General features: G+C 37.5%; 1 protein-coding gene and 1 long non-coding RNA gene across 3 annotated transcripts in view; one reads left to right on the top strand and one right to left on the bottom strand.

Moving 5' to 3' along the window:
- Window positions 1–27094, bottom strand: part of LOC143344052 (uncharacterized) — a 224965-nt gene that overhangs the window by 148730 nt on the left and 49141 nt on the right. The gene's annotated exons all lie outside the window — the stretch shown is intronic.
- On the top strand, window positions 13069–17817 carry LOC143343531 (uncharacterized). Of its 2 annotated transcripts, none has more exons than XM_076768510.1 (3): window positions 13069–13448; window positions 13845–14018; window positions 16149–17817. In XM_076768510.1, the coding sequence occupies exons 1-3, from the start codon at window positions 13197–13199 to the stop codon at window positions 16197–16199; spliced, it is 477 nt and encodes a 158-aa protein (XP_076624625.1). In that variant the 5' UTR covers window positions 13069–13196; the 3' UTR covers window positions 16200–17817. The 2 variants fall into 2 exon arrangements, with proteins under 2 accessions (XP_076624625.1, XP_076624624.1); XM_076768509.1 differs by having other exon boundaries at window positions 13833–14018.

Below are 27094 nucleotides of genomic sequence, written 5' to 3'. Positions count from 1 at the left end.
GTGTAAATTAGGCTCATTAACATACTGACTCCCAAGTTACCTATGTTTATAATTAGAAAAGCATTCCACTAAGAAGTTAGAAAGGAGTTGATATCGCAACTGTCATTAGTTTTAACAAGGTTGAGAACTCTTAAATAGCGATATGGTTCAAAGATTTGATTCAATTTGCGTAACTTTCTTTTATTCTACTTCAACAAGAATTTACAAATCGAGAAGTTAAGGTATTTACACGTTGCCATAGATGCTAGAAATGGTAAATGAAATATTATCCACATACTCGAGTTACAACGATTTCGCGTATCCCAAATGACCAACTCAATAACCACGATTCCATTTAATTACCCAACGACTCATTTCTCTTCATTTACCATTTATACAAATTACTCGTTCACGTTATGGGTTTGGGCAATATGATTTCGTTCTGTATAATATTAATATATATTTACACAATTATGCGACTAATATTATAGTGAGTCATTAAACTATTCTTACTGCATTCTCTGCAAACTTCAAACAGCTGATATTTCTTGTAAGATAAATAATTTGAAATTCTTATGAATGAAAATATACACTGTTTAATTAAGGTTTCGATTGATATATACATTTTTTAAAGTTAACTGTTCAATAGAATGGAAGTATAGAATACTATGGAAGTAACAGGTACTAAACTGTTGATTTATATCAAGAAAAATATTTAAGATGTCAATATTTTTGTTTATATTTAAAAGAATAAAATGTTTATGGTTTCTCTCACATTTTAAAGCAAATGTTTTCCAATTGTTAAACTGCCAATAAAAAATAGCTTGACAGTTAATGATACTTCTTTATTTAATACTTTGGTTATAGAGTGTATTAGTTTTTTTAAGAAATTACTAATTTTCTGCTATTGATTTTTAAATTTGTTTTATTTTTAGGCTTTTTTACTGTAATTTTTATATTCATCGATCATAGTATCTGTATTTTCTCTGTATCATCATTTCCATCACCATGAAAATAGTTATATTTAACAAACAGTAGTCTGACAGTTGCAGAAATTTTTATAAATGAAAACAAATACTGTTTATTTATAAAATCTATAATAAGGACAAGAATAAAATACATCTATATTATAAAATAGGTAATGTAAACAATATATTACCTCATTGAAAGACACTCGTTATCAATATATTTACAACTAAAAATAATATATATAAATATAAGTAAATATAAGAACGCTATTTCTTGAGTTTGGATAGGGTAGATTTAGCAGTTTTATCCAAGGAATTAACCCTTTGCACTCCGAATTATATTTCAATTTCGTTACCAGCAGCTCCCAACGCTTTCAACTGTTTCATTTGAAATTTACGTTAACTAAAAAGTAGGGCAATTCAAACAAATAGAGGAACAAACAAATTCAATGAAATATCTGTTTTATTTACACTATCGTTGTATTCTGTAATTTTCAAGTGTATGATATCTCTTTGGTTCGGACTTGAAAAAATGTCGAGTGGGACTCGACGAAGAAGTGCAAGGGGTTAAGAGTAGATTTCAAGATGTATAGAACATTAAGAATGGCCTTGTTACTTGAAGAAAATCACTGGCATACGATTTTAGCAACATGCATCTATTTGATGTGAAAAAAACTTAATCATTCTCTATATTTATTCAAACAATAAAATTTAAATCATCGAACAATTTCGTTTCCAAGTACGAACGAAAGACGTTCCTAATCGTTGCTACACGAAAACAATGTCATCGCGTTTTTCGCGCGAGGATAAAATTTCGTTATTTTCGACCGGCTGAAATGGGTTAGGATCAGTCCGTTCGCCCAGGATCCCAACGAGAACTCGCGTACCACGATCCAAAGTGGGTTAATAAAGCGATATTAAAAGCCACGGGGGGTGTGTACCGCGCCAGGAGAATCCCCAGCGTCCACTCCGCGGCGGACTTCTACCAGCGGAATTACGTGGACGACCCGACACCCTTGCTATCCGCCATGCCGTTTCATTATCGCCTAGCTATCTCGGCCAGCAACGTACACGCTCTCGTCCAATCCAACGTCCGCACGGACGAACACGGTCTCGTGTCCGGCAAACTTCACAAACACAAACGACCGGCTCGTTATTATCCCGTAATCCTGGTGTTTTACATGTTATGAGGATGCGCCCGGATGGTCTGTTACCTGCGACCTTCAATCTTACGTTATTACAAGCGGTTACTGCGCTCGGCCACACGTACGTATGCCCCCCGGGAGCAACGGATGCGCATGATTTTACATAAATTTTACGAGTCGGAACACCTTGCGCCTGGCCGACGACTATGATCCCCCGCGAGGCTCGACGCGAGACGCTATAAATTTGTATTCGAGGATCCCGGAGTTTCCAGGGGCCCGCCTCTGTCGTTACCCTCTTCGACGCGGAGGTATTCGTATCAACGTCGAATCACGAGTAGAAACCTCGCACAGTGTTCGAAGACGGCGATTTAAACGCGGAAAAGTCCAATTTTTGAATAGAATAATAATTGTAACGAATAGAATGTTCGCTTGGATAAATAATTCTAAATAACTTAATTGATAATGTTCCTTACTGGTATTACAATTAATGAAAAATACAGGAAACTCCACTAAATACAAAATGAAAATTAAAATTAATGGTGAATTCATATTCGTTCAGAGCGTAAGATACACTTTTAAAGGAAGTTATTTTCTGTCTCAGATTTTTGAAGAATGTGTGATCATACCGTCAAGTGTATATCATAGTAGACATCACAACTCTCATAATTAATATTTTCTTCGCATAAATGATTAAAAAATAAACGAAACATCTGTTAATCATCCCCAGTCTTCCTTAACACAAGAACTACCAAAGTGGTCAAAATGACCCGTTAGTAATGTCTAATAAAAATTGTAAAAAATTTACTGCAGTCCTCTATAAGAGAATGAATAAACACTGTGCATATCGTTTTAATTTCTCTGGTACAAATAAATACACCATAAGTGTCATTAAAAAAATTTTGCCCATTTCTGGTATATGCTGAACGCAAAAGCGAGTCCTTCGAAACACAGTGAAACGAATCTCGATAGGAGCGAAATCGCGGCACATCCTGCAATTTCAACGTCGTGTTTTGACAACTACCCCGCCCACGCGTGTTCTCACGCAGCGGCTCGTGCACGCACGCCGGCTCGCTATTAAGTGCATTAGCACACGCGTTTAATGCCGTCCGGAATCGCGTTCTATGGGGGTTCTGCGCACAGTCACGGGGTGCCTCGGCGCTCGCGTGCACAGTGGGTGTGTCTGGACCTCGTTCTTCGAGCACACCGGACACGTGGCCGTGGCACGAGCTCGCAGACGTCGCACGTACTCTTCCTTTTCCGCCTTCTCTTTTTCATCCCCCTGATTGGCACTTTAAAGCCGGACGACGAGCACGATTCCGACGCGACGCGGAGAAAACGAACGCGGAACCACCCACCGCGTCGAAATCGCTGTCGACCGCGTGACGATTGCGATGCACGTCGCCGAGTTTGCTGGCTAAATTGACTGCCACCGTTCCCGACGAACGTCCTGCACAAGGACGACTGAAATAGTCGTGAAAGCAAGCAAACGACACGCGTTTTAAATATTTATTTTCGTCGCGTGCCTTATGCCTAAAAATATCGACTTTATCTTTTAAATCCTTTCACATTGTGAAGATTAAAATGATATTTCCAATTCACTGTCCTGAATTCACCTTTACACAGTGAGGAGCAAAACTGAACGCGTACGACATAACAAAAATAATTTTTTTTATCAATATTTGCAGAACACAAAAAATACAAAATACTTACAATTTAACATTTGTGATACCATTATTATTTCGTTTCTTACAATTTTTTTTCGTGCAATCAATTTGGCATCGTAACTAATTTTGAGTAATTTATATCTTTAGATAATGGTTTCATGACGTTATATTGATGCGATTCTATTGCATCAGAGTGTTTCGAAAATGTAGTATTAAGTATGTCGAAACGTATTGAAGCAGTTATCAAGGTTAAAGGTTTATGGACGAAATATTAAGTGTACCGAAATCTGAAATGTTCACTGAAAATTAGTTGCGGTGCAAAACCGACTACCAGGGAAAAAACTGTACGAAGCGAAATAATAATATCACAAATGTTAAATTTATGTTGTTTCTTTTGTATTCTACATGCTAATATCGAATAAAAAATTGTTTTTGTTAAAATGCCATATGTGTGTTCAGTTTGCCTCCTTACTGTATGTCTTGTATTTAGAGAGAAATTTAAATGCTGGTGGGAGTAGTTTTCTAAGACAGATTTGAGATTAAAAATTCTGCATCAAATGCTTCAAGAAACGAACTTTCAACAATCATTTGTTAAGTATTTTAATGCCAATGATGTTCAAATTGAAAGTGGGTCCACAATGCTTTCTTGTTTAATATAAATTCTATTCGAGATACAGATCTAGTTAAGAACGAACTCGTCGATTTTAGAACCAAAAATTAGCTAAAATTGAAACTAAAAATATATCTAAAGATTCTGTTATTCCTTATAAACTTATTTTCATCTTGCAAAACGATCTGTTCGAAGTTTTATTCTATTTCGCGTATTATATCTGGGCAAATTGGAATTTTCAACAATAATTTTGATTTTAATATGCTTTTACAAAATTATAGTAGAGTGATTTAGTGTATAATTAAAGTGGAACAAGTATAAGTTAGCTCCATTCACAGGATTCAAGTAATTTCTAAAACCTATTTAATTTTGTTTAAATTTGTTCGTACAATGGTCATGAGAAACAATAGATACATTCTACGAATACCTCATGAATGCAAAAATCTATTGATCTTAATATACATAAAAAATTTCATTGGTATATATTAATTGTAATCTTAAATGCACGATTTACATATTACATAAATTTTTTGCCTTTTCATTCGCAGACTATAAGACTCGATGACAAGCGAGTGTGAAACTTGGAACGAGTCAGACATTATAAAGGGTTAATATAATTAACAGTGCTATATCGATGATTGTCTAAACAGTACTTTCATGGACTCGAGTTATCTTAAATATGGAACTAGAATTTTATGTTATTTTAATTGTTACCAAACAAATCTTAGCGAGCATAAAACAATCAACACGTACAGCGTAAAAGAGTGGACTCGTGCTGTTTTGTAGCTCGCGAGTATCAATCGATACCTTCTTGATTTTCATGTTATTTTAAATGTTACTAAACAAATCTTAGCGAGGATAAAACAATCAACACGTACAGCGTAAAAGAGTGGACTCGTGCTGTTTTGTAGCTCGCGAGTATCAATCGATACCTTCTTGATTTTTATGTTATTTTAAATGTTACTAGACAAATCTTAGCGAGCATAAAACAATCAACACGTACAGCGTAAAAGAGTGGACTCGTGCTGTTTTGTAGCTCGCGAGTATCAATCGATACCTTCTTGATTTTCATGTTATTTTAAATGTTACTAGACAAATCTTAGCGAGCATAAAACAATCAACACGTACAGCGTAAAAGAGTGGACTCGTGCTGTTTTGTAGCTCGCGAGTATCAATCGATACCTTCTTGATCCCTAAGATTCACGGTTTGCTCGCGAGGGGTAGTCACCGAGTCGGGGAACATCTCCCCGTGTCGCGATCCGCTCATCAACGAGGTCGTCTGGACCGCCGCGCACGCAACGCGGTTCGTACGGTAGCTTAATGTCTCTCCTTAATGTTAGAACACCCCATCGTACGGATCCGTGGAAGGCACACCTGGGTGGTCCATGCACGATATCAGCTGCGAAACTTCCCAGACGTCCCGTTTTTCTGCATCGTGTCCTTTGCTCCTCTCCTCTCTGTCCCGGGAAACGAAACGGTACGAAGAGGGGTAGGAAAGGAAAGAGAGACGAAACGGGACAGACACGGAGGGGTAGAAAGAGAGACGGGGATAGTGAACCGTGTGGTTGTTACCTAGTGATGCATGGCTCGGTAATAGCTACAATACAACCAGCTTACAAGAGGGGTTCCGTTTCCATCCCGCTCGCCAACTTGAGATTTATTGCTCCCCGGTGGATTGCGGATTCCCAGATTCTCCGGTTTGCCCTTATAAATGACTCCTATTAATTGACCGTGATGCGCGGCAGGGAAACAGTGGAACCGGAGGAAACGAAACGGGAATAAACGCAAAAATAGACACCGACTTGAGGTTCGTAAGAAAGGGTAGAGGGGGTAAACGGTTCAGGTGTCTTTCAAGCAAGAGTGGCCCATGAAAATATTCGAAAACTCTAATTGATGATTTTTAGGGCATCGAAAGGGGAAAGAAAATCGTTTTTCACTGATAAAAATGTATTCATCGTTTGATTAAATTTTAATCTTAAAAACAAAAAGATTCTAATATTAAAAATTTGTAAGTGTTAGGGATCGTTCGTTGTAAGTGTTTGAAAGAGAGGTTGAAAGCTTGAAATGTCGATTAGCAATGTCCACCGTGACAATCAACGTATTAAATATGATGTCTATAGTAAGTAAAAAGTCTCAACATTCCGTTAGTAAAATTACAAAATAATTCAACCATTTGTATTCAACTATATTTTGATATATTTGTTACAAATGTGCACAATGGATGAGTGTAGAAAGTACTCGAACTCCACAAATATTGTGCATATTAGTATTTTGTTTGTGGTCCCAATTTTAATAGTGTGTGATATCTTTCTACCTAGAATAGCAAAGCCTGCAATAAAATATTTTTAAGTTTTCAAATTTTAATTTGTAACATTCTTTGATTGACATAATTGTTCCTCAATATTCTTTGGAGCGTGCCTTATCTCAACGTCTCAAATATTTTGATGACTCTGCTCTCTAAAATAATAGTCGACCATGTTCTGAACGAATTTAATATGAATATAATCAAATAAAAAGAGAAAAAATAGTAATAGATGTTTATGCATTTTTGAGAAATTGTAGTTTTCAAAAAACTACAGAATGCATTTAATATGCAAAAATATAAGATTTAAATTGCACAAAATACGAATTATTATATTTAGAAGTTGAGACAACCCTCTAGAAAGCTTCCATTTCATTAATTCTGTTAATAAAAATATCAATTTGCACGAAGATTCGCAGTCTAGTAATGAGATAGCCACTAAATGTGAAGAAAGCCTACTTTCCATTTATCACATACTCGATACTTCAATTACGCTTGCACGATGTACAATAAAAGAATAAAATTGTACAATTACATTGAGTAAACCAAAGAGTTACAAATTAAAATTTGAAAAGTTAAACATATTTTGTTGCAAGTTCTACTATACTAGGTACAAAAATTAGAAATAAATTATGCATGTTAGTATGTACAGAAAACATATACTACAGTCTATATACAATATACGTAAAAGGAGTAACAAATACACGTGTCTAGAAAGACCCAAAAATGTAAAGAATATTTACAAATGTCATTTTCACCCACGATGGGGCTGTTTATGACAGACATCGACATTTCAGTTGTTAAGGGGTGATCGAGTATTCTAACACCCAAATCATATTTACATTTGGTAAACCACCCTCGTAAGACGTTAACATTCATAGTTTACGATTTAAAAATTCTCTGCGTCCGGGAATGAAATAAAATGAGTAACAAATTCACGTGTCTAGGAAGACTCAAAAATGTAAAGAAAATTTACAAATGTCATCTACACCCACATTGGGGACTGTTTATGACAGAGTTTAACATTTCAGTTGTTAGGGGTGGTCGAGTATTCCAACTCCCGAATCGAAATTTTATCGAAACTAATTGCACATTTAGTAAACCACCCTTGTAAGACGTTAACATCCATAGTTTACGATCTAAAAATTCTCAGCGTCCGGGAGGAAACCATAAAATACAGTCTGTATACAATATACATAAAAAAAGTAACAAATATACGTGTCTAGAAAGACCCAAAAATGTAAAGAAAATTTACGAATAACACTTATACCCACGTTGGGGACTGTTTATGTCAGACATTGATATTTCAGTTGTTATGGGGTGGTCGAGTATCCCAACTTCCGAGTCTAAATTTTATCAAAACTAATTCTATATTCGGTAAACCGCCCTCGTAAGACGTTAACGTCCGTAGTCCGCGCTCTAAAAATTCTGATCGTTCGGGAACGATGACGACAACATCCAGCATCCACCGATACACCGGAATAAAGGAAAGACTAACGTAGGAAACCTCGGTACGCGAGACAGAAGGGCAGGGGAGAAAGAAACGAAAGACCGGAAGGGAATCCACGTCCGCCGACACAGTCTCTCATCGGACGAGCGTCGGTTCGAAGAACAGAACAGGGTGGCTGCGCGGGGTGGCTGCCGAGGGGTGGCTGCCGCGGGATGGTTGACGAGGGTGGTACCTGCCTTCTCCTCGCGCCCTCACCGGGCGCTATAGTAACAATACGGGGAAACATAGGGAAATCAATATGGCTTCCGTTGCCCTCTTCCCTCTCGTCTCTCCCTGTCTTTCATCGTCTCGCTCTTCCCTGGTTCGCTCAGTCTTTTACTCGCTCTGTCCCTCCTCTGGCACTCCGGCTCTCGCTTCCGCCGTCGGTTCCTCCTCGTCTCTCACCCTTTCGACGTCGTTCCGTCTCTTTCTCGGTCGCTCTCCCGCGCTCAGCGCGGACGGGTGAACCCATTATGAGGGGGTGTTACTCCGGGCCAATCCCCAACCATCCGGAGAGAGAAACTGGAGAAACGAGAGTCCAAGAAGGGCGCATGTGCGTTGCTAGGGCCACCGGATGGGTCGTGTAGTTCCGCCAACGCGAATCGGACACCCGTTATACGTGGTCAAGCCAGTCGCGCGACAGAGTACGCCATAATCTGCGAACACCGGTCCAGCGTTACGCTTTGTCTTCCTCGAACTCGAAACTGGAAATTACGCAGCTTCTACGATGCTTGCGTTATTTTCTGTGCCATGGAAATCATTGGCAGAGTCCCATTTTTACCCGTTCGCTGACCAACTACGAGATATCTCGTAATTCGCGCTGCGAGTTTAGATCGATTGCAATTGGTCGCGGAATGAGTTTGTAGCCGTTTGAGTTGGGAACTATTGGAAAGGATGAACGAAAATTTTGTATAATATTATTTTTTAAGTATAAGTACTATTATGTTTTCTTTGAAATAAAATCGCTCTAAATTTGCCTGGCTGTGAATGGGTTAAATAAATAGAATATTTGGAAACTTCTATAATTAACCTTTAAGTATTGCAAGCAGCTATGACCCTCAGCGATGTTCACGATATTGGTGAAATCCGTTTCTTAGCTCTTAAAATGCGTATTCATGATAGTAATGTTGGTCGTTAATTTACGTAATATGAAATCTTGGCCGAAAGTGAAATTATCTTCTTTTTTTTAACTATTAGTCGTTAAATTTTAATCCCATCTCTCTAACTTTTCTGTATTGGAATGCTTATATCTATATAAAAATTTCAGTTATCCCGTTGTAACTGGTCGCATTTTTACTGAGACGAAAATAATAACCAGCAAAATAATTATTCGTGATCATTCGCAACTCTTGTGTAACAGACTCCGGGTCCATTTGAACTCGTGCAAACTATTTCCTTCAGAGTGACGAAGTTTCGGTTTTAGTTCAATAATTTTACAGCGATCTTATAGAATTAACGATTATTAACAAATAAAGAAACCTTCTACTGAAATGCAAAATAATGAAATTCAGATTCGAGTAAAAATAGACCCGGAGTTAGTCCGTTCCGAAGAACCCTATTTCAAACCGTCTTTCATTCGCCTGTTTTATTTTTTATTTTTATTAAATGTTTGAGTATTAGATTTTGCAAAATGATACCGAGAAAAAAATCACAATTCTTTCTTTTCAATAAAAATGTTGAATAAACATTATTTACATATACATGTATATTTGTAAATAATAGTCACCATATTTCGATAAAATTTTGCACGTATACGATTATCTTTCCAACTTAGAAAATAAGCTATTTCGTATCGGTACACATAATATTTAATTAATAAACAAAAACTGAAAATATAAAAAATTTTTTTAATTATCACTGCCTTCAGTTATTATTACTATTATTAATATATGTAGTAGTAAATACCAAACTCTCAATTTGTCTTTTCTTTTAGTTATGAATAAATATCATATTTTTCCTTATGTTTCTCGTGTAAATGGTGAATTTAATTCCTTTTTATTTTACTTAGACAATAACCAATATATATATATTAGAATAAAAAGAAATATTGTTGATGGCCTTGCTAACAAATTATTATTTGAAAGAAGAAGAAAAAGATCCAAGTAGACGAAGTGACTTTTTAATCGAAATATTAGTGACTGTAAATAGCTAAAAGAATTAGAAATTCGCGAACTTAAAGATTACTAAAATTATTTACACATGGGTGTTACCTCATTTTATAAATTGCTTACATTAATAAGACAGACACAACCCTTAGAAACAGTATACCATGCAATGAGAGGCTTACATTTAAAGGTAAATACTCATAATCAATTTAACCTTTTATTTGCATATAATTATTTATAATAAATATCTAAAAAATGAAGCTAAATTAAATTTAAATAATAATAAAACAAAAATTGACATGATTATTATACCGATGAAATGTCGTTCCCTTGGCCATTAATTGAAAAGAAAAAAATGGCATCGTCGACTTATTAATAATGTAATCTTTCCTGTCAAATTTGATAAATAACTGTGATGGCAGGAATAATCGTTATTAAATATAGAACGACAGAAATACTTTCGTTCCCCTCTAATTTAACGTACTTTCCGTGTGGAATCAGTTTTTTCTTACGAAAAGAACGTTAGTGTATGGCTACCTAATGTAAAACCATTAAACGAAACATGTGACATAATTCACACGGAGTATCGAACTAACTAAATGGTAGCTACGGATCGCTATGCTCTGGCGGTGTACCAGAGAAACGCCTAGAGGTTAGAAGTCGGTGCAGCAGGTAATTGCAAAGTGCAGTGCACTGATGCTGTACAAACGTCAGAACGTTTGCAAAAAGAAATTTGTGAAAGAAAATTTGGCAAAAGAGTGGTCACACTTGAACTACTACAGTAGAGTGTGCAATTTTTGGTTCTTGAATCGTTTTTGGTGTTGGTACCATATATATTTTAGAAAGATGGAAGTGAAACATGGAACACGAAGGAGAAGTTTTGGGGGGCAAGGAAATTAATTTATTGCTGCGCCGCTCATTATTTTTCCCCATGGTTGTGCTGCAATTTTCTATCCAATGGATGAGAAAGAGAGAAACTTCTTTTTTAAGTTTTTGTTTTTTCTCTCCTCCCTTTTTGATGAAGACTGGTTTGGTGTCCGTTTGGGAAAGAAGGAGAGAGACCGCACAAAAACACACCAGAGTACATAGTGGTGGTGGTGCTGGGATGCCGCACAGACCAATTTTTCCGGAATCCGCGAGGACGCTTGAGAGGAAAATTCTGAGAAACTCTCCTCATACTCCCACAACAACCTGAAGGAGGCGGGCGGAGCGATGAAGGAATTTTTTAGAACGTCATTTTGCAGAAAACCCCTACCAAACCAACAAACACAACTATGATTGATTGTTTAAAGGAGAGAAAGGGGGGAATCAACCGACCCCCTCTTTTCTCCTTGTTATTGTCTATATCCACCCAGCTATTATCCCATGGAAAGGAGACCTGATGAGAAAATCCTCCGTCGATATCCCTGAGTAGCGCCGGACCACGTAGACACTCTCTGCGAGCTGCCGTTATATACTAACTGCAAGATGTACAAGCACTTGTGAGAAAGTATCATTGTAACATCTTTCAGCAAACTTTTCATTATAAGGACTTCAAAATTACATAAATTTTGATATACATAAGGTAAATATTTGCAACCTAAATTCACAAAAGTGTCGTAACCTTCATTTATTAGAAGCAAAAGAACGAAAAATAAAATATTGTCTAGCAACAAGTAAAATTAATATCCCCCTAGCGTCCAAGTTCAACAACACGAACGGGCCAATGGCGAGTTGATACGAGAAGACCTGCATTACCAACATACGAAAACTACAGATATAACGGGTAACAAATACAATAAGTATCAGTATTAAAATTGTACAAATACTCAACAATAATGAATTGTTGAACAACAAGAATGATTCAACAGTATATTCATACAAAATTAAGATGGTAAACGAGTCTGAGTACTCTAAAATCACCGTGTATCATACAGTCGATATAGAAACAACCTGCTGTACCGTCGAAATAACTTCTTGATCAGTTGTAGGTAAAGTAACTGATGTTGGTAAAGACGAAATCTGCAAACTTTTATGGCAACAAGATCATGTGACCTCGTCGATAACATATTTTCCTATGGACACCATTTTGAAATATCAACCAGCGTTTACAAATTTCATTAAGACATGGAATCGTTTATTTTTTAAAATAAACTATGGTCATTGTCATATATTGTCATCAAATATAACTTCAATTACGATACACAGGGTGGGACACTTTAGATAAATCATCTGAATAATTCTCTTACTTTTCATAATAGAAAAATAAATGTGAAACCAAAATCGTTCAGATTCAAGGAGCCCATGACATCAATAATTTTCTTATAAGTGAAGACGTAGTGGTGATATAAAGATCGAATCTACTTTCTTAAATGGAACGATATAATTTTTTATTTACATTCTGATAGAGTATTTCAAGGAAAGTACAATAACCTATAATTGAATACTTTGATTTGGAAACTTCGTCCATTTGTAAAACTGAGCAACTTTTGTCACACACTTTTCTTGTATTGTGAAAAGTAAACGAGCTATCCAGTTGACCTGTTTCAACGGTACGAAAATAAAATTCATCTTGTTCATTACAAATAATTCAAAGGTAACTTATTGCCCATTTTTGGCCACGTTCCTTAAACCGAATTAACAACCAAGAAGTACATTATCAATATTCCTATAATTCAAGCCCCAATTACAAAGGTCGTGTTTACCTTTAAATACAATCAAATATAAGCGTATGGACACGATAGGAAGCGTAAACACAACGTCGAATGATGGTACCGGTACAGGAGGAAGGAGATAACCCAAACTTTGGATCAGTTGTCGGTTGACGTTGTAACGGTTTTCGATCATCGAAGGAACGCGTAGTTTCGGGTGTCGGCGACAGAAAACGTGAACAATTCGCGAGAGGCAGCAACGTAGCAATAAAGCAAGTAACAAGGAAAACAGGAGAGCAGGAAAATGGCATTGACGATAGCGTTACCGCTCTCTGGTTTGGAGCCCGAACAGTTTTCCGCGTTGTGGGCGAGACTTCTCTCCGAGCAAGGTTTGAGATCTTTGACGGGCTACGCGCCGATTTCACCAAGTACGGGCAGTGAATCGAGCGGAATTAGCAGCCTAGTGCCTTCCATAGAATTCATGACACCGGAAATAACGCCAGCATCTTCCAGACCGAGCACACCCACCGAAGATACGTCCAAGAAACAAGAGAAGGTACTCGACGATTGATCGAATTCGAATGAAAAACAGAAAGGAATATGTCACAACATTCCGACGAGTCTCTCTAATACGATTTTAATCGAAGTTAATAATTATTCCAGTAGAATGGTACCTTTATAAATACATTAATTACAGCTGTGGTTCAAGTATGCAAAGAATAAGATTTCATTTAATTTTTGCTTGTTAGAGAAAACGATTATCCCATTCACGTGAACATTTGACATATTCAAATAAATTCAAATATTAATTTATTCAAATAAAAAGTCAAATATTTTTCCCCCTCCCTTGTGACTCGGTTCTTAAAACTAGTTAACCCGTATCTCGTTTACGACGCTTTCTTTTTTTGATAAATGAAAAAAGAAGAATCGTTGCTTACAGCTGAACCTACAGGTCCGTGTTTATCACAACGAACGCGACATATTGAACTTGGGAGCAAACATCAGAGAACCGTTGTGGCAAATGAGAGTACCGAGGATGCCACGCTACGATGTCAAGAACTTCATGGAGAATCAATCAGTCTACTATCGTCTGAGCGAATACGGATTAACCATGGAATACCCCACGGTAAACAAATTCTCGTTCTCTAAAGAAATCTAGAATTCACAACTTATTTCGGGGGATTAATTTTATTTATACGACATTTCACACGAAAGACAATTTCGGACATCTTATTCGAAACGTACACAAATCTCAAGAATAATTACAAAATCACGCGTTAATTATCTATTCATCGACGCTGGTGATTATTCTAATAGATACATTTAATACTGTCGACGTTTCGAACTATTTCGAAATGAGAAACTGTTCTGTAAAATTTTTAATCGTCTTTCATACTCTGGCTATAATTAAGCGTAAATTTCTCGCGCGTACTTTTGGCTCCTTCGACAAATTTGTCAAAGGAAACTGCATCTCGAGTGTGTCTACGAAAATGCTTCTGTTCAAATCATTCGCTGCTCCGCGTAATGCTTCCCTGATTCCGAACCCCGTCGCTTTTCGCCGGTATTTCTCCGTTTCTACCCTCCGCGCTTTCCGTGCTCGATCTCGATGCAGCCATCGTTCGAATTTGATAGAGTATCGGTAAAGAAACGATCAGACCGATGGTCCGGTACCTGAGGCCCAATGTTTTTCGCCAGTAATGCCCGTAACGATATTGCGCGATATTGGAGAGTTTGTTCATCACGGACGGCAATGGTATTTGATCCAGAATGGATAGCACTTTGATGTCTCTGATGCCCTGAAGATCGATAAAAGGTTTTATGACGGATACGAGTAGTTGTAAACGGGAGTGAAAGTAGTAAACGTACACAATAAATGGAAACTTAAATAATTACTGTTCTAATAAACAGCAGGATTAAAAGAATGGCTCTCGCTAACTGACGATTACTAATTTATTTAATATTACTAGGAAAAAAGGAGAAGAGAATAAAATATAATGTTCAAGCGATCGATACAACTATAAACCAATTTAAGAAAACGTTTAAAAATAAAAACAAATGCAATAAAACAGCTCTTTGGACATCATCATAAATTCAAAAAATAATCTATAAAAAGAAATGGCTTTCACTAACTGATGATTACTTATGTATTTAATCATGGAAATTAATCTTGCTTGTACTAGAAAAAAAGAGTTTATTTGTTACTTTAAAAAAATAATTTCTACTTTCTTCTTTGCGAAACCTAAACAATTTATGATTGGTGCATACTTTTGGAAATTTATCTCTGAACTCCGACATCCGAATAATCTTGATCTTATCGTGAACTTGGCGATATCGCGTTGTTAGGAAGTTCTGCATGGTAAATTTCTGCCTTCTGTTGCGAAAAGCTTAAAAAATTTGGCGAGTCTGGCGTAGATTCACGGGAAAGAACCAAGTGAGCGACCACGGTATTGACAGATTCAGTCAGTTCTCTTCCACTGCGTTAAGACTGCGCCATTTTTAGCGACTCGGAAAAATTATGAACAAAACAAACTTGAGACATGTTCACTCCGTACGAAACACGCGAAACAAAATATCGCGAGAAGCAGAGTAGATCGATTCTTTCGAAACTATTTATGTAATTGATTACAAAAATTAATCACAATAATTGCAATCATAATTTATTACAACCATACTTTAACTTTTAACTTTTCAAACAGCATTATTCGAAGTATTATTTCTAATAGCATGGTATTTTATTTTACGGTTATTATTATTCCTGAATTAAAATGACTGCTTAAGAAAAATGGAATATTTTTAGAAATGACCAGGCTATTTTGAAAATGTAATTGTCGCAAAATTTTTAATAAACTTAATTGGTATTTTACACATTCATTATACCTATTTATTACTTCAAATGTACGATTTATTAATTATTGATCATTTATAGAAATTTCGAATGTAAGATGTGTTCAACAGGTTTCCATATAACGTTTCATATATGTATACATAATTTAAAACAGTTATCATGCAAAAAAAATTTAACGTTTCGTTTTCATAAAATGAAACATAGTTATACGGTACACTAATGAAATAGTATTAAAATCTTATACTTATTCAGCAACAAAATTATTGATAAATACTAAGTTGGCATCTTTAATTGCTTGTATTTCACATACATCTAGCGTTAATCATTAATGAAATTACACTCTGTCCAACACTTTATTCGACAGTAATCCAAAATCAGCGACATTGCATTTATTTTCTACTTTCTTTACAGACGCATTGCAAAGACTGTGGCTTCACTGAACCGTCGACGTACCTGTTTTAACGTCATCGACAAAAATACCAGACAAGCGGCAGCCGGCTCGAAACGAATCCAATGGGACGAAACGAAAAAGGAGATTTGCGACAAAGGTGTACTTCTCGACTAGACGTAACGAGTTATCGCGCGTTTGGTCGCAGAGCGCGCGAAAATTTGAATTCGTACTAACAGAAAGTGACCAACAATGAAAGAAACAAGACATAAAGGTGTTTTTAAAAAAACAGGGTACGCCGAAACATACGAATTTCTCGCGTAAAGGGGAATCGAAATGTCCGTTGCCATTTTGTATTCGGTGGCTTGTTTTTTCAGATGTAACAGATTAAAGTTTTTACATACGATAACGCCATAAACGCGTGTTTCTCGTGTATGGGGCACGTACGTATCTAGTTGCACGATCAGCTAGCCGATATATAAAAATAATGCGTTATATAAACTTACAATGTGACATATAAATTTGTAAGCAAGTAAAAACTTTAATTATTTTGTTTGAGGACTTTTCTGTGCGCAGGTATCGCACTGACTGAATGATTGATTGTTAGATACAATCGACAAGAATTCGTTTGAAAATTTATCGCTTCTCATTCCCACATTATGCAATATTTCTCATTTATTTAATCGTTGATCGCGTGCCAAGCAATTTCGGCGATGTTCGTTCACAAGTTTTGCTATGGTCGTGTATCTGACAATTACATCATTGTCGATTGTCGAGTAGCCGGTTACGGGCCGCGATGGTCATTTTTCTTGACGCTTATCTGATTCTTTTTTTACGTAAACAACGAGTCGAATTGATTCTCGCCGTTTCTAAGAGACGTCACAGCTCCGTAATCAACCAAGATATGCGTTTCTCTTCGTTTTGGTTGATTTCGAATCTGGTGACTTGCTCCTAAAAAACCTTCTGACCCGTTGTATGAGTGTTAAAGAGTAGGAGACCCTTTGCTATGCAATCTGTGCATACGCAGCGACGTTCACTTAACTAGTTTTAAGAGCGCGTTTATCCAACGATTTAAATGGAATAGATTTACGAAGTAACGATTTTACAAAACGTACGGGCTGACATCGTCACGCCTATACGTTGCAAAAGTTTGTTTTCTAGCGAGAGTATGATCCGAATGCGTCTTTAACAATCTTTATTCGAGTGATTAAGCATTAAGGGATCCACGATATTAAGTTGGATTATGGAAATTAAGATTTAAGTAGCTAATTACAGCCGTGAATTCTTAATCTCTTATTTTTTTAAGCGTGTAGAATTATTCACGGGCGTTCGATTAAATATACCGCCTTTATGCGTAACGATGTAGCAACCCATTATAATATTACGAACAATCGACCAGCGCGCTATAATTATAATTGGCATATACATTTTCGCGATAAATGTAATGCATGCTCGCAGAGTATTGTAATAATCGTACCGAACCCATTTCGCTAGAGTCTTTACTGACCATTGTTTATAAGCGGGTAATAAACAATATTTTACAACGGGGGTCGTGTGACGCTCAATTATTTCACTGATCTCCATTAAGCATAGGATTTTCATTCATCATCCCATAACGATCAAGGAAACACTGTGATTCAACGCGAGCGTTAGTCCTTTGTTGCATTTACGCTTATAACTTGCAACACTCGATAAGGAAAAAAACAATATATATTTAAGGTGTTCGAAAAATCGTGGCACAACTGTGATTTCACGGATAAAACTAACCTGAAAATATAGAATAAAATTTTTTTATATAGAGCTTCATTTTCGACAAAATCGACTTTGAAAATTCATTACGCACGCGTGCATTTTGATACAGTCTGCTCCGTTTTATAAATATAAATAGTGATAAATATAATGTTATTAAATAGTGAGTTATACTAATCAACTGCAGAAAGACCATCGCTATTGCAACTACTGCAACATAATGAATTTTCAAAGTCGATTTTCTCAAAAACGAAGTCTCAAAGCAAAAACTTTTATTCTTCATTTTCGATTTGTTTTTCATATAGAATCACAACTTCCACGGTTGTACCATTGGTACTGAAATATCCTGTATACAGGGTGTTCGGCCACCCCCGGGAAAAATTTTAATGGGAGATTCTAGAGGCCAAAATAAGACGAAAATCAAGAATACTAATTTGTTGATGGAGATTTCGTTAAAAAGTTATTAATGTTTAAAGTTCCGACCGTACTGAATTTTTTTCTAGGAACTAGGTAAGATTTCGAGGGTATGTCTATTCACCAAAAATTATTGTAATTGACCCCCGCAACCGAAAATAATTTTTCCAGAACGATTTGAAATTTTTGAATTTTGTCGAAAAATTGCACACCTTCTCGAATTTTTTTCTAGGAAATGAGTAGGATTTCGTGGGTAGGTCTATTCACCAAAAATGATTGTAATTGACCCCCGCAACCGAAAATAATTTTTTCAGAACGATTTGAAATTTTTTTTTTTGCCGAGAAATTTAGGCACCTACCCCCTGTCGATTTTTCTTAAAAATTCGTTTTTGATTTTTAGTAATTTTGTTTGACACCCTACAGAAAAGTTGCCTAATACTTTTTTGTAGGTATCCATAAGCTCTACTTCAGAAAAAAGTTTCATTGAAATATATTCACTATTACAGGAGTTATGGCTGTTTGAAAATTGGACCATTTTTATGGGGTTTTTCTCATTTTGCGGGGTCAAGGACCAACTTTTCGAATATTTTTGCGATTTGTACATATTCTCCACCAAAATACGCGTAGTTTGCTTTTTTAAACATTAAAATCGTCCAATCCGTTCAGAAGTTATGACGTTTTAAAGATTCGCATGAAAATTCGGGCAGACATTTCTGGCCAGAAATTATATTTTCGGTAAGGAATTTTTTTCTCGAAACTGAGTAGGATTTCGGGGGTATGTGTAATGACCAAAAATGATTGTAATTGACCCCTGCAACTAAAAATAATTTTTTCAGAACGAATTGAAATATTTTTTTTTCGCCGAAAAATTTAGGCACCTACCCCCTGTCGATTTTTCTTAAAAATTCATTTTTCATTTTTAGTAATTTTGTTTGACGCCCTACAGAAAAGTTATCTAATACTTTTCTGTTGGTACCCATGAGCTCTACTTCAGAAAAAAGTTTCATTGGAATATATTCACTATTGTAGGAATTAGGAACGTTTGAAAATTGGACCATTTTTATGGGGTTTTTCTCATTTTGCGGGGTCAAGGACCAACTTTACGAATATTTTTAGAATTTCTACATATTGTATACTAAAATACGCGTCGTTTGCTTTTTTAAACATTAAAATCGATCAATATGTTCAGAAGTTGTGACGTTTTAAAGATTCGCATGAAAATTCGGGCAAACATTTCTGGCCAGAAATTATATTTTCGGTAAGGAATTTTTTTCTCGAAACTGTCAGATAATTCGATAACATTTTCATACAACAATTTTTATTCTAAGTGTAATACTTTTTCAGTTATTATATTCCAAAGTTAAAGTGTTACTATTGACCCCGGTCTCCACTACCACCTTGGATCTATTTACAGGCACTACTGTATCATTACAAAATTTTGATTATCATGTTCTACCACTGTGTATGCTAATGGGACTTCCCGTTTATTGAATAAATAAATAAATAAATGATAATCATTTTGATTCCCAAACCTGGATTTACGATAGAATCGTCTGGTACGCGTTCCTTTTATCATGTTTGCAATCGTCTAATCGTGGTAGGAATTAAGACCCAAAAAATTGCAAAGTCAAAGTCTCACTATTGACCCTGGTCTCCCCTACTCCATTACCTTTTATTCCAAACATTCTTTTTATCAGAGCAGTATAAATGTCTACTTCCTTTCCTTCTTTCTCCCAGAAAACCTTAGGGTAGTCTTCCCCGATAATAAACACGCGTTGCATCCCGTTGGTGGGCGCACGAAAGTTATGAAAACGGCCACTGCTTATGAACCGATATTTACCCGTGCACGCGATAGATCCTTCATCGCGCGGCAAGAGTATACGTAAACGTGCGATCGCGTAAAGAGACGTGCGTGGAGGCGTGCGAAGGGATGCGGTGCGCGCGAGGGTCGTCCAAAGGGATGTCCGCGCGCGCATGCACGCGTGGAAGCGAGTGCGTGCGCGCGTACGTGCGTGGGTGGATGCGTGCAACGCGCGAGAGATGTGCACGACGACTATTCAGATATTGTTGTTATTGTTGAGGGAACAATTGCCCGTCAATAGGCTGCCCCGGCACAATGTATCTATTCAGGTGCGGTCAGGGGTGCTCAATCGATCGACCGCGAATCTCGAAAAACCCCGCGCGTAAAGAATAGGAGAAGCTAAGCCGTTATCCCCGAGGATCCACGAGACGTTGCTCGCCCCGGAACCCCGGGATTTATTTCGAATCGAACCGTGTCACGGTGTTCTCCGTTCCTCCGGATGGTCGTCGTAACGCGTCCGGGAACTCGATCATCCCCGAAACAGAGAAAGAAGATCGACGGTAAATCCAAACAACCGTTTCGCTGCTTACTCGATACATCGATTGAGAGGAACGCCCGTGGAATCGTCGGAGAATATTAAGCAGCGGACCCCCCCGCGTAATTATCAGTTTCACATTTAAATAGCCGCGTCGCTTTGGTATTAACTGCCATTGATTAGATACATTGTAGCGGGGCGCTAGAAACACGGCACGGTTGCGGGCATAAATCGGCTATCGCTTACAATTATTATTATCCGGCCTGTGCTGGTATTTAAACCGATAAACGGCTCGCGGAATCGTGATGGCGCAGCGTCATTGTGCGTCAGAGAAGCATTGAAAAGCTCCGGATGGACGGACGGGACGGGACGAGACGAGACGAGCGGCGACGGGACGGGACAAAACGGGACAAAACGGGACGGGACCAGCCAGAACCGAGCCTTGGCTGAACGAGGAGGGAAAAAGAGGACGCGCGTGAGAGCCACTGTTCCGCGAGTGTACCAGCCTTCCCTGCCCATACCGATGATTACGTATGCGGGAATCATTGTCGAGTAACGCGCGATGCACATGCAAAGGCCAAAAATCGTCGAAATCAGTCGAGTTCAACATCAGCATTGTACCTGGCCTTTGTCTCTGCCTCATTGTTGTCGGTACTCGGTGTACAACGTACACGTATACGTACCGGGGCGAGCACGGCAGAGCTCGCCGGATAGCTCGCGTTCGCTGGTCCACGGCTGCCACACACCTGCAGGACCTTCGCTATTTGCTATTTATGCTACCGAGATCCCGAAAATCGGAGCATTGTCGACGGTCCGGTTCAGCATTGACTACAAAATCGATTCGAACCGGCGGACGCGCCCGGGAAACTCGCTTTCACCGCCGAAATGTCTGTCCATTTCACGCGTGAATATTGAATTCGGATAAATATTCGCCACCGGACCTGCGTCCGGTTACTCCGCGGAAGCGACGCTTTTTGGATCGACGCTAATCGACCGGGGGCCCACAGCGCGACGGATCGTCGATCCACCAGGACAAAACTCGTTCCACCGTCGCGGAATCTTTTAATTTTCATTGCAAGTTAGTGGAAGAGGTTTGGAGACGACAGAAAACGCCAAATTGATTTTAGAAATCCTAATGGTCATTGTTGGAATCAACGACACGGGCTTACAAGGAGACCTCGCCACCTTGAGGGGGTTGATAATTTTATACAAACTTTTTCTGGAGATTCTAGGGCACAAATAAGTAGACACGTATCCGAGCTTTTTTGTCGATGCTCATTATTTATAAAAATATTTAATTTTTAGATTTGAATTGTACAGGGTGTTCGGCATTTTTCCGTACACATTTCAGCAGTGTGGTGTACAAGTAAAAATAAGACTAAAGTGTTATACTAGAGGCCAAAATAAGACGAAAATCAAGAATATCAGTTTGTTGATTGAAGCATCGTTAAAAAGTTATTAAAAAATTAAATTAAAAAATTTCAAATCACTCGCGAAAAAATTATTTTCAGTTGCGGGGGTCAATTACAATCATTTTTGGTGAATAGACATACCCCCGAAATCCTAGCCAGTTTCGAGAAAAAAATTCGAGTAGGAGTCAAATTTTTCGACAAAATTAAAAAATTTCAAATCGTTCTAAAAAAATTATTTTCAGTTGCAGGGGTCAATTACAATCATTTTTGGTCATTAGACATATCCCCGAAATCCTACTCAGTTTCGAGAAAAAAATTCCTTACCGAAAATATAATTTCTGGCCAGAAATGTTTGCCCGAATTTTCATACGAATCTTTAAAACGTCATAACTTCTGAACGGATTGGACGATTTTGATGTTTAAAAAAGCAAACTACGCGTATTTTGGTGGAGAATATGTACAATTTGCAAAAATACTCGAAAAGTTGATCCTTGACCCCGCAAAATGAGAAAAACCCCATAAAAATGGTCCAATTTTCAAACAGCCATAACTCCTACGATAGTGAATATATTTCAATGAAACTTTTTTCTGAAGTAGGGCTCATGGATACCTACAAAAAAGTATTAGGCAACTTTTTTGTAGGGTGTCAAACAAAATTTCTAAAAATGAAAAACGAATTTTTAAGAAAAATCGACAGGGGGTAGCTGCTGAAATTTTTCGGCAAAAAATAATTTTTTCAAATCATTCTAAAAAAATTATTTTCGGTTGCGGGGGTCAATTACAATAATTTTTGGTGAATAAACATACCCCGAAATCCTACCCAGTTTCGAGAAAAAAATTCGAGTAGGTGTCAAATTTTACGACAAAATTAAAAAATTTCAAATAGTTCTAAAAAAATTATTTTCAGTTGCAGGGGTCAATTACAAGCATTTTTGGTGAAGAGACATACCCCCGAATTCCAACGCACTTTCGAGAAAAAAATTTATTACTGAAATTGTGTTGCCTGATATGTTTCTATAACTTTTTAACGAAGCCTCAATCAACAAATTAGTATTCTTGATTTTCGTCTTATTTTGGCCTCTAGAATCTCCCATTAAAATTTTTCCCAGGGGTGGTCGAACACCCTGGTATAATAAAAAATTCATAAATGCTTTGTTAAGAAACTATGATAAGAATATGAAATGCGATATTTTTCTATTCACTAAACAAACAAATTTACTAAAATTTTATTTAGAAACCAACTGCTAGTTGAGGTACGAAAAATTAGTTGCAACGTAGAATTATGTGGATAACTTAAACATTTCTTTATCAGAGTTTAGATTCTATCGTTTATCTTGAATGCTGAAGTATTCTTTCTTCGATGATAACTTTTTGTTGTCATAGAATTTTGAACTATTGTTCAAGTTTATGTTGAGTAAATTGCAAAGAAACTAACGATATCGAATGCTTACAAAAGATTCATTTTACTTTATCATACATTTTTTTCCTTATTTTAATATCCTGAATCTTAACCGAGTTTTATAGTTCATATTTTTGTTACAACTCCTTAACAAAGCATTTATACGATACTCGGTTACTTTATTGTATACCCAGTGATACTCAAGTTATTAGTAAAAAATGGAAGACAAAGGAAGTGTTCAAAACGTAATATTTTATTGATTACCGCGGAGAAAAATAACTTAAATAAATATACAGAAGTTTTTGTGGCAAGGATCTCGTAAATAAGACAAGAGAAACGAAGAATCCGTCTCTGCCATATATTTAACCAGTCAGAACGTTGGAACAGCAGTAGTATCATTGAATTTACGATATTCGTAGGAAAACTTGAGTTACATTGTAAAATGGCTATTGTAGAACCTTACCCATTCACCGTGGAATAATTGCTGTGTTATATATTTTACATTCTGTTATTTCCTGTTATGTGTACTGTTTTGTTACAGTACAATAAAGGCGTAAAGTAAATAAATAAAATAAAAGGAAGCAGGCTTTGTACTGACAAATTAAACGATACAGAATTGTTAAAAGATATGTATAAGTGACATTACAATAATCATACTCGAAAACCACAACAGATTAAAATAAATAAAATTACAGGGAACAAGCTTAGTTCTGACAAATTAAACAATACAAAATAGTTAAAAGATATGTATAGATGACATCGCAATAATTATACACTGAAACCATGAAAAATTAAGAAAGTACGAACTTGGAATGAGTTGATACAAAGTAGCGCGAAGGATACAGGAGATGTAAATGTAAAAAGCAACATGCCACGGCAGAAGAACGTGTCGATTAAAACACGAAGGTAATTCCACCATTAATTTATACCAATAATAAAATTTGCACTGCAAGGAGAGTTGAATCAGGTGAAGCACTGAAAGAAGATAAGTTATGTAGGGAGGAGGAAGAGCCAACAACCAACACAGAGGATTTGGAGGGATTTAATTGCAAACCGTGTAAGTTGCACCAACACGAAAGCACGCGAAGGTCATCTTCTATCTGGCAGTTAGCAGACTCAGCGCAATGAAGATCAAAAATCTTAACCAATTGAGTGTCATCAGCATACATACAGGGTGAAGCACTTAACATGCTCACCTTGAATAGCTCGTAAATTACGCTATGTATGAAGAATTGTTATACACAAAAGTTGCATAGTTTCAACGAGGTCATTGGGTAGCATACGAATTTTTTTTTTTAAGTAAAGACACTTTAGAGATTAATCGATATAAGGTCAACGTCGATTTCTTAAATAGATCGTTCTATCTAACAAGCGACAATAACACAAACAAAAAATTATATTTGGAAAATGAAACAAACAACTAAGGTCATCTTGTACGATCTATGACCTATAAACTGTGAAATTTTATTATGCCTTAAAAATGTAATAGATTATTTATTACATGTAAATAACTGATATCTTACACTGTCATTGGCAAATAGATCAAAGAAACGTTTTATTCTGTAGTTTCAACGGAAGGAAAGTTTACAGAAAATTGATCCTTGATCTAATCAAGCGTATTTGACGACTGGCCAAAAGTCTCAGTTTACAAACCGATTTAATCGAGTAACACGCCGAAATAATAAAAGAAATTCTGACTTTTTTCTCCAGTAACCAAACCTTTGGAACATGTTAGTCAGATTAATGGAATACTTCCTCTTTTTAAAACCCAGACAAGACCTACACCGATCCACATATTCGTAGAACGTGAAGCGAATCATCTAGGTAGTCGATTGCATCGCGCGTTTCTCCAGTTCGTCCAAACATGTCAAAAAGATCGACGTCAAAAAGAAAATCCGATGAGACCGGCGAAACCGGGCGGCGTGCTTGTAAAAAAATGATGAAAATTCTTACGAGACTGCCTCCCTGTCTTACAAAGGATTTACTACCCGGGTCAATCTCCGTGTAACAAGACTGCATAACGTGTGTCGCTGCCGAAAGTAATAACTCGACAACCACAGAGAAAATAGATAAAAATTATGTTCACGGTACCGACACGATACTACGGTCGTTCCTGTCCTTTTTTCGACAAAGTGAATACCGGAACGGTCTATGGAGATAGCCCTTTTCATCTTTCTGCTAGTAGCTGTTGCACTTGCTATGCGCGTCAGGAGTCCGTAAACGTAACTGCTAAGCTGGCGAACAACCTATCATCGGGAGAAGCTTTTTAGGTTCTCGCTTTGTCGTTTTCATTTCTCGAAAAGACGTTTCTCATGGTGCATTTTTTCTATGATTTCACAACCATTTACGTTCGTTACAGTCGTACATAATCTATTTTTTGTCTCCCGTCACTATCTCTCCGAGGAACGGATCGTTTTCTTCGCGTTTCCTTAGCAAATCGTAGATTAAAGGTTGCAAGATTTTTGAAACCCAAAGTTTATGCAAATGGTTTTCCACGCTTGACTTCGATATTTTCAGAACTTGGGCAATGAATAATACTCTTTACTTGGCCAGTAACCAGTTTCTGTGCCAGTCAGAGCGTGTTGCATCTCTAAAAGACAACGATGCATTCTTTAATTGCACCATCTCCGTACACACTGCACAATTTTTAGCGCGTTTGGGTTACGTTTGTTCCTTTTCTAAAGTTCCCTTTCGAGTCGTCCAGTTTTGAAACGACGTGTACGATACAAATCAAAATAAATCTTGGAAATATTGTGGCAATAAGTACAAGTGTCTGCTATCGACCAAAAATTTAAATTGAAGTTAGTTGGTATCTAGACTGCAAAATGACAAACCTGACCAAGCTAATAGTTACGAGCGAGTGTGGTGGTCGCGAGGAAGGAGCCAGCGTGCCACGTGGTCGCGGCTCGTAGCCGGAAGTTGGAATCATCGACGGTTGCCTTCAGATTTTTTCGCGCGTACAGGTGCACGCGGCCTCCGACAGGATAAGATTTCCACGATGATATCGGAACGAATGGAGGGGGGTAAAGATAGCGAACGAAGGGGGTGAGGAAGTAGCAGCAGAAGCAGCGGGGGTATAGAAGGAGGCGAAGAGGGGATAGGAGGAGAAGAGGGCATAGAGCAGCTGAATAGGAAGCGACACAATGGACCTGGGTGGCTGTGGAGGCGTGTTATCAAATGGGTTCCTCATTCACATACTGCGGCCTGAGCTACCTGTGTCTGTCTGTACCGGTGTCTGTCTGTTATACTTATTCATACCGCCCATTGTGTCCTCCACTGTTGAGTCGAGTTCAGTTCAGTTGAGAACGCGATGGAACGTGCCACAATGCACGAATATGGGCTGCTGCTGCTCTGCCCTCCTCCCCCTCCCCGTACGCCCCCACCATCAAAGCTAACTCTTTCTCTTTCTCATCCTCCCCCTTTTGCCATTTGCCACCCACCGTCGAGGCCGGGCTAGATTCGCTCGGGCAACTGAAAAGAAAATTGCGTTGGGAAATTGTATCCGCGAGAAACCCGGCCGATAATGTGGAACTCTTGGCCTGAACACCGATGGCGAACTCTGTCGCCGGTTCGACAGACCTAATACAGAACCAACGAGCTTGTTAAATCGACTTTCAAAAATCACCGCGGGGACTTCGAAAGGAACATCGTTTCCTCGG

Source organism: Colletes latitarsis, chromosome 7 (assembly GCF_051014445.1).
Source record: "Colletes latitarsis isolate SP2378_abdomen chromosome 7, iyColLati1, whole genome shotgun sequence".
NCBI classification, from domain to species: Eukaryota; Metazoa; Arthropoda; class Insecta; order Hymenoptera; family Colletidae; genus Colletes; species Colletes latitarsis.
Note: the sequence above shows the minus strand (reverse complement) of the source record. Positions and strands in the feature narration are given on the sequence as shown.

Coding starts and splice junctions, on each gene's coding strand:
- LOC143343531 (XM_076768509.1), top strand. CDS start 13,197: ATGGCATTGACGATAGCGTTACCGCTCTCTGGTTTGGAGCCCGAACAG. Junction 13,449..13,832: donor CGTCCAAGAAACAAGAGAAG/GTACTCGACGAT, acceptor CGTTGCTTACAG/CTGAACCTACAGGTCCGTGT. Junction 14,019..16,148: donor TAACCATGGAATACCCCACG/GTAAACAAATTC, acceptor CTTTCTTTACAG/ACGCATTGCAAAGACTGTGG.